The sequence below is a fragment of the Balaenoptera physalus genome (assembly GCF_965194825.1).
Source record: "Balaenoptera physalus genome assembly, chromosome: 4".
NCBI classification, from domain to species: Eukaryota; Metazoa; Chordata; class Mammalia; order Artiodactyla; family Balaenopteridae; genus Balaenoptera; species Balaenoptera physalus.
The window spans coordinates 143,360,897-143,369,190 of NC_138891.1; the positions used below are offsets into that span (position 1 = coordinate 143,360,897).

The 8,294-nt window shown below is 56.3% G+C and overlaps 1 protein-coding gene across 1 annotated transcript; it reads right to left on the bottom strand.

Annotated features, from left to right (window-relative positions):
- Nucleotides 1–711: 711 nt before the first annotated feature.
- On the bottom strand, nt 712–3,627 carry TFF3 (trefoil factor 3). The gene is made up of 3 exons (XM_082458376.1): nt 3,453–3,627; nt 1,935–2,081; nt 712–868 (listed from the first exon to the last, which is right to left on the bottom strand). The coding sequence occupies exons 1-3, from the start codon at nt 3,598–3,600 to the stop codon at nt 855–857; spliced, it is 309 nt and encodes a 102-aa protein (XP_082314502.1). The 5' UTR covers nt 3,601–3,627; the 3' UTR covers nt 712–854.
- Nucleotides 3,628–8,294: the final 4,667 nt, after the last annotated feature.

Here is an 8,294-nt window from a genome sequence, read left to right on the forward strand (position 1 = left end):
CCCTGCGGTAGAATCAGTAGAATCGTCTGTGCAACCTTAACAGAGTCCTGTCAGCAGAAGGAGAGCAGGACACTCAGCGTGGATGGCTGGAAACCCTCCCGGTGTCCCTGGAGACCCTCCCGGTGTCCGTGGAAACACTCCCGGTGTCCCTGGAGACCCTCCCGGTGTCCGAGGAGAGCTGCGTGTCCCCAGGAGTGAGGGAGGGGACAAGTCTCCATCTCGGGGTTACTAAGACTTCATGAGCGTTCGTGGTGACACTTGCTCATTTATCCACAAAGCTGCATCCATTTTCAGAGGAAAGAAGCAAAAGGAGGCCACCCAAGCTGTCACAGATGGTAAACTCGACTTACAAAGAAATACCAAAAAGTGCCAATTGGTAAGATGGTTTTATTGGCTTTCTCTTCGCCAAGAAAGACATTAATAATCTTTTTTTTTTTTTGGAACTTACATTTGAAACGATGTTTCTCAAGTGACACTTAGAAGGTGGCTTGCCCTCCCCGTCAGGTCAGCACTAGATGTGAGGTTTGCTGCACCCTCACAGCTAGGGAGCTACTTTGGGGCCCTTCCCTCCTCCCCAGGCCTGGGGGAGACCCTCTGCTGGGAGATGCTAAGACACCCTCCGCTGCCCACGTCTGTGAAATGCTCAGAAGGGAGAGAGTGACTCGGCAGAAATAAAACACAACAGCAGGAAGTCTCAGCAAGACGTGTCCACATGCTGAGTACGGGAGCTTTATTCTTTAAGGCATCAGGCCTCGCACATTAGGGGCGGCGCTTGCCGGGAGCAGGTGATAGAACAGGAGTGGCTCTAGCACCAGGCAGAGTCCCCCTCTCACCCGTCCGGCAGCAGCATGGCCTCAGAAGGTGCATTCTGGAAACAAAGCACAGACACGCATTACCCTGAGCCGTCTCGTCCCTGCCCTCCCGCTGCCCTGCTTCTCCAGCTCCAGACAGGCTCCAAGGTCAGCACCGTTTGCTGCTTTCCACACCAAGTCCCTGGGGAAGGGTTGAGTTCCCCCCGACCCTCGTGGGACAATAGCCACATGCCCCACGGGGACCCAGGTTGTCGGGGCAGATGGCACTGGAGACGGGCCCAGGCAGGGCCACTGCCAGAGTTCAAGGAAGTGTCGTCGCAGGCCGAGGAGCCGGCAGAGCGGGGACGGCCAGCGCAGGGGTGACTCTCCCTCCTGGGCCCAGAGCCTTATCTGGACCTCTGCCCGGGTTTGCTGGGAAGGGGAGGAGCCCCTGGACAGTGGGCGGGGGCCCCGTGCTGATTAGGGAGCCGGGATCAGGCTGCGATGCGGCCTCCTTTGTCGTTACTCGAGGACGAAGGGCAAGAGTGGCCCCCCCGGGTGCTCATTCCAGGAAGGGGCCTTAGGTAGCTACGTTCATCTTAGACGGTGAGCTGGCACCGGGGCTGCCAGATGGCTCACGGCCACCTGCACGCCCCCCGTGTGATGGGTGAGGCATGGCGCCAAGACAGCAAATCCCCCGTGCACAGCCTGCTCCTGACACGCGGTTCCCCAGGGGCTGTCCTGCACCCCACCGCTCCAGCGATGGAGGGGTGAGCACCTCGTGCTGGGGGCGGGGGGGGGATGGCAGGGCGGGGAGAGGTGCCAGGACTCCAGCCCGGCCGAGAGCATGTCGCCAGTCGCAAAGGACAGAGACTCTGCAGGGGTCGTGTGCTGAAAATGACCTTGAAATCCGCCCAGCTTTCCAAACCTACGTATTGTCCATTTCTCTCCAGGGTAGTTTTTAAACTAGTTCCCTCTCCATAGGGCCTCGACTTTGAACACGTTTCTGGAATGATTAGAGTTTGCGCAGAACTCCTCGGCCAACTGACAGCCGTGGTGCAGGGGGTCCCACCCAGGGCCCAGGTGTGTGTGTGGCTTCCTGGGGGCCCGGAAAGGTCCCCCGTGCACGTGGGGCTGACTCACCTGTTTCCTGCAGGGGCTTGAAGCACCAGGGCACCCCGGAGATGCTGGAGTCGAAGCAGCAGCCCCGGTTGTTGCACTGCTCGGGGGTGACCTCGGGGTAGCCGCAGTCTACCCTCTCCTTGGCCGGGACCTTGCACTGGTTCGGCGCTGTCCCAAACAAAGCCCAGTCAGAGCACTTGCTGGCTTGGGGTTGGTCTACCGGCTGCACTTTGCAGGTCCGCACCCTCCCGCAGCTCCGGAGTTCAAAGGCTGTGATCTCACCCCTCCCATAACCTGTGCTTGTCTGCGTGTCGAGGACACTCTCCCCCAAATGTTTAAAGAGAAACGTCCGTAGGAGATCTGGCTGGCGGCCTGGTGGCTCTCACTTGGGAGCTCCTAGCACCCCGTCAGGAAGCCAACAGGGCTGGACTCCTTCCAGCTGGGAGGTACCCATGGGAATCCAGGGCCCCTGAACCCGGAAACAATGTTCCCCTTCACTGTCTTACCAAAAAAATCTCCCCCTTAAAACAAAAGAAGAAGGCGGGCATTCAAACGAGGAAATCACAATGCGTGTTATTTTCTGCTTCTTCTCTGCATCTCCCTACCCCCCCCCCCCCCCCCCGTCAAACCTTCCCTGTACATCCTTGGGCCTCTAATATTCATTTTCCAAGTAAGTCTTTATGTCTGAAGTTCAGCAAACGTCCACTTTGCCTCATTTCTTAAACTGGATTTTTCCTTAGGGAAATAGAAATCACGTGACATCTCAGAGCCTCTCCTACGGCTGCCAATTCATAATTCCTTATTCCACTGCTTCCCAAACTTTGCTCACATTGGGATCAGCCGGGGATCTTGAAAAACCACTGATACCTCCTCCCACCCGGAGACTCTCTGATATAGTTGGCATAGCCTGGGCTTTGAGAGTTTTAAAATCTTCCAGGTGATTCTGATGGGTGACAAGTTTGAGACCTCTCAGGAGATAACTGCCACACCCTGATTTCTTCACACCCTGGTTAACGGAGCAGCCACAGTCCATTGGAACTGCGGTGCGATGGCTAAATGAAAACTGCGTTTGTAGGTATCGAAAATGTTCTGGAAGTGATCGTTTTCATTTGTCTCTTCTTTTTGTTTTGCGAATGTGCCAGAATAATGCACAAAGACCTATATTGTAATTCGGAAATCTCCAGCAAGGAAGGCAGTGGGATAGTGGGCTTCGGTGTTGGCTGCCAGCCAGGTGGACCTGGGTTCCAATCCTGATTTCCACACTGCCCGAGAGGGTCAGTTATAAACTTTCTGAGCCTCAGTTTCCTTGTCTGTAAAATGGGGACAGCAAGACCCAATTTGTAGAGCTGTTGAGAGAAAATGTGTGCGTCTGGTAGGTGGCAATTATTAAATTATTAAGGGACCTGGTCACTCTCCTCAAGCCACAGGAAGCCCCCAGCCTGGCTCTTCCACGTCCCGTCCCCTCGTCATGTGCTCCCACCCCGCCACCCGGCCCCTCCTCCTTCCTGCTGAGTGGGAGGAGGTCAGAGCGGTACTCACACAGGCCCACGTACTGCCCAGTAGAGCTGGAGGACACCAAGGCCAGGACCATCACCAGCAGCCAGAACTTTCTGGCCTCCATGGTCACGGGCGGGCTCTGGGGACCCGTCGGCTCAGAGAACATGCCACGTCGGCCGAGAAGACTCATTTATACCCCTGTGTTTACACAGGCACTCCAGATTCTGTTTGTCTGGGGAGCCCTTCCCTCTAGGTCCGGCCCCACCTGCTTCTCCCCTGCACAAGATGGTACAACCCCCAGAGCGTCGTCCATTCCAAAGTGGAGAGGCTGCTTCCAACCCCACTTTTTTGGTAGCAAGCCAGCGGTGGTAGCAGATTCCAGTTGCCTGTGAATACCTCTCTGTCAGGGGGCAGGGCCATGTCAATGCCTGTGTTAGCCTGGCTGGGAGAAAAGGATAAAGGCTCAGCGTGGGGCTGGAGGGCAGGGTCAACAGGCCTGGGCATCAATCCTGCAACCCGCCCAGCAGCAGGCCACCAGGGTTCCTGCTCAGCGACAAGAGCTTAGCTTAATCGCAGACCAGCCTCGGGTACTTGAAAAGACAGGTGACGGCGCAAGTGCAGTATGTGGTGCGTGCAGATTTCACAACTCTTGAAAGGTAGAAGTTCCTTTTCTTTCTTTTTTGCTTTTCTGCAGCAAAAAAATTGTTTTTATCATCAGCTACACGTTAACAAATGTATTAAATAAACTTATTCAATACGTTTTCATAAAAATATAATACCTGCAGCTGGTTTTTATTTTTTTTAATATTTTCTTGCCGTGGACCTTTTTTTTTTTTTAAGTCTTTATTGAATTTGTTACCATATTGCCCGTGTTTTATGTTTTGGTTTCTTGGCCAGGAGCCATGTGGGATCTTAGCTCCCTGACCAGGGGTTGAACCCGCAACCCCTGTAATGGAAGGTGAAGTCCTAACCGCTGGACTGCCAGGGAAGTCCCTGCAGTAGGTTTTTAAAATCAGACAGTACAGAAGACTCTCCCCCTTTTGTATGGCGCTGTCCATGTTTAACACGTTCTTAGGTGTTTTCCAGAATGTTTTCTGTACATTTAAGCACATTTTTAACACAAAGGCAAATTTACACCTTGCCCAGCCGGCTTTTTTTTTTTTAAGTGAAGGCTGTATCTTGGAAATTATTTTATAACAGCATATCTAAATAAGACGGGTATAATTTTACCCATTTTCTGGAGGAACAAACCAAGGCTCAAAATGTTGTTACTGAATCCAAGCTCATACTGCTGGCCACACAACAGACCAATAAATCGAGAGACAGGTTGGGGCAGGAATAGTGGCTTTATTGGGAAAGCCCGCAGACACAGGAGAGGGTGGACTCGTGTCCCAGAGAAGCAACTTACCCGAGTTAGAATTCGGGCTTCTTTTATTCTAAAAGGGACGGGGTGTGGTTGTTTGCCTCAAACTTCTTAGTGCCGCCAGACCCAGACCTTTGTTCTTGCAGCTTTCCACGCAGGTCTAGTCACCGCGTTCCCGTAAACTTCCAACAAGACAAGTGTTATTCTCTATTGTGCAACTTTTTATCCCTATGTGAATGAAAAGGGTTTTACCTTTAAAGGTCAAGCCTGGGAGGCAGAGCCTTGAGAAAGGGCTGTTATGTATATTTCAGGCTATAGGTGACATTCCAGTGCCCAGGTGAAGAGGCAACATGGTTAAGCACAGAGCACAGAGGTTAGAGCTGAGGGCACAGACCCACATGGAGTCGGGTTTGTTCTTCTCTGTTACAGGATGGCTGTCAAAGGTTACCTAGGGGACCCGGCGGAGCTGGGATTCGACCTGCCTCTGTGGGACCCTGCGGTCTCCACTCTCCATTCAGGGTCCCCGCCCCGCCCTGCAGCTGGCTGACTGGGGAGAGAGGGAGCCCCTGGGGTCCAGTTATCTTGTGGTCTTCAGGCTTCCTTCCTGGATGGGCTGTTCTTCTCTCTGTTCAGCTCTGACCCAGGAACCGTGGGGTAGGTTTCGTACACCATGCCAGGGCGGACCCACTTGCTGGCCACACTTTAATCCCCAGGCGGGGGTACGGTGTTGGAGGGGGTCCCCAAACCACCCAGGGGTTCCTCCTCAGATCTGTCCTCCCCTGAGCGACCGATAGGGCCAGACTGTGCGCGCACTGGGAACGGGAACCCTGTCCCGCCGCGTGATTCCCCTGGCCCAGCCCTGCTACCCAGTGAGCCCTGGGGGAATCCACAGGCGGTGACACCCGCATCTGGTTTGCTCCCCGCTCCAAGACTTGGAGACAGAGCGGGTCCTGCATCGTTTTCACGCCATTTGCTCTGTTCCCAGAGGGAGAGAGTCGTCCCAGCCAACACATGGCATGATTGTTATGTCATCGTAGGGGAAATTCCTGGGAGCCTTTTCTGGCCAGACTGCTGCCACAACCCCCGCCCTCCCACTCCCCATAGTACCCCCAGGCCAGGCCAGGCTGGGGTTGGACCAGGTTTCAGGAAAGCACAGACCCCCAGAAACGGGCTTAGAAGGGACAGTTATTTGAAGGCCGCCCTGGCAGGGAGCCCGCCTGGCTGCCCTTGGAATCGCCTGGAGGGCCGGACCGGCGTGGACCCCCCGGGCCCTGCCTGCCCGAGCAGGTGACTGGGAGACCACTGAGTTCTCCCGGCAGCTGCGCCAGCCACCGCCTGATGCTCTGCTTCAGTTTCACTCGGTGAATGTGGATGGTGCCCCCGCTGCAGGAGCCTGGGGCTTGGGGCTGAGGAAGGAATAACAAGGGGGCAGATCCCCATCCTGAAAGACTCCCTCACAGGGAGACAGGGGTCATCGTTACAATGATGAAGCCGCGAGACCTGGTCCCAAGTCTGGGGCTGTGTGACCTTGGACGCTTCACTTCCCGCCGGTGCCCCAGCTTCCCTGCCTGTCACACAGAGCCTCATCTGCAGGTTTGCCTGGGCTGGTGAGCCCGAACCGGGTGCTGGGGTCACACTTGACCACTTGCCAGCTGCGGTGCAGCAGCTACAGCGGCAGAGGGTCCAGCCTCGCAGACTCCAGGTCTTGATAGAAGCGGCGGCTGTGGGAAGGGGGGTGGGGGGGATGGAGCACAGGCTTCTTAGAGGGAAGGGGGTGAGGCCGGCCTCGGAGCCTCGAGAACTGAGCGCATGTTGCTGGGGGAAGTTCAGCCGTGTGTGTTCTCTTTGTTCTGTTCTGGGGACCCTGGGCTGTCCACCAGGGGCAGAAGATGGGGGCAGAGAGCCCATCCTGCCCTCCAGAGAGCACAGGCCCATAGCCATCCGCGTTCCCCCGGGGGAGTTCAAGTTCCGGGAATGAAGTAACACCAGTGCCAGAGCGGCAGGCCCCAGGGTCACCTGTCTTGGCCCAGCCTTGACAGATGGCTTGCCCAGTGGTCCCAGAGACCAGGCTGAAGAGCTGCCTGGGCCGTCCTGGGAGCCTGCCCTGCTTCCCTCCCTCCCTGGGCTTTGTACACTGGTGGCCAGGGAAGGCGAGGACCAAGAAGCAGGCTGTCTGGCCCCAAGTGCTGGGGTTGCAACCTCCCACCTGCAGGATGCATGGCCCCTGGCACGTATACAACAAGCACGGACCGAGCGTGATCACAGGCCTGGTACTCGTCCTGTAATGTTGGGCCCTGAGGACACCAGGCAGAGTGCTGCCCTCGGAGCCCGCAGTCCTGTGAGGGCGAGCCAGCCTTGAAGTGTGAACTGTGGTATGATGCCACAAGACCTGGCAGAATGTTACCCAGCAGGCTTCTCATCTGGGGTGAAATCTGCACTGGGTCTTGAGGGATGAGTAGGAGTTCACAGATGGGTGAAGGTCAGAAGAGCGTTCCAGGCAGTCACTATGGACTCACCACCTCACAGAAAATACAGTCAGGGCTACATACTCCATGTCACCTCTCAGCTTTCTAATATTGTCCGTCTTGGTTACTCAAGCCGGCAGAGAGCCACACAGAGATAGAAGGTACAAAGTCACATTGATCGACACACCTAGGGTAGCCCTGGGGCCGCAGACCTCCCCAGGGAGCTTCCTGCTGCCCAGCTGTCGCATCGCTCTGCAGCTGCCTTGGGTGTGGCCCTGCCCTCTGTGATCTGTACAGAGTTCGCTCCAGCTGGCCCCTTCCTGGGGAGCCAGACCTGAGTGTGGATGCTTTGGGGACGCAACCACGGACCGATTCAGGGAGGCTCCTGGTTTACACTGAGGACACACAGGGCACTTAGAGTCGTGCACATGTATCGCGCACTAGCTGTGGGGGAGGGGTAGAGAACAGCGGGTCCTGAGTTGAGACAGAGATTATGGGCCCGAGTACACCCCTCATGGACCCTGGATCTCTTGCCCCCAGTCCTGGGCCAGCACCCATCATACCACATACAGGGGCATGTGACAGCCACTGCGGGTTTCAGGGAAAGCGGCGTCCAGCTCAAGGTACATATCCGGTGATGCTGCCACAGTGACCTCTACGTCCAGGGCTCTTTTGGGTTTGGAGCTATTGCGTCAGTCCCAGGTGCTGTGACACCAAGGAAAGGTTCCCAAGAACAAGTCAGCTGACGACCAGGGCACCCAAAGGAACAGAGATAAGTCAGAAATAAACAGAGCTGAGAGCCGGAAGCGGATGTGCCCGGCCGGGGGGCACCAGGCCTCTCATGGACAGCCCTGCCTTTTGGACCCAGACAGCCTTTCTCTGCAGCTGGACGGGCTCCAGCAGGAAGCTGAGGCCTGGCAGCCACTGAGGTGGCACCTGGGTGTGCCTCCACTTGAGCCTGACGAACGCCAGCCCCTGGCCCTGCGCTGTGTCCCAGGAGGACAGCCATGGAAGACAGAGGTGGTCCCTGAGAGGCCCCGGTACAGGCGGGGCAGG

Bases quoted from the DNA above. Each gene is read 5' to 3' on its own strand.
- TFF3 (XM_082458376.1), bottom strand. From the start codon at position 3,600: ATGAGTCTTCTCGGCCGACGTGGCATGTTCTCTGAGCCGACGGGTCCC. The intron at 2,082-3,452 runs GTGAGTACCGCT...TGTTTGGGACAG, and splicing joins TGGGCAGTACGTGGGCCTGT to CGCCGAACCAGTGCAAGGTC.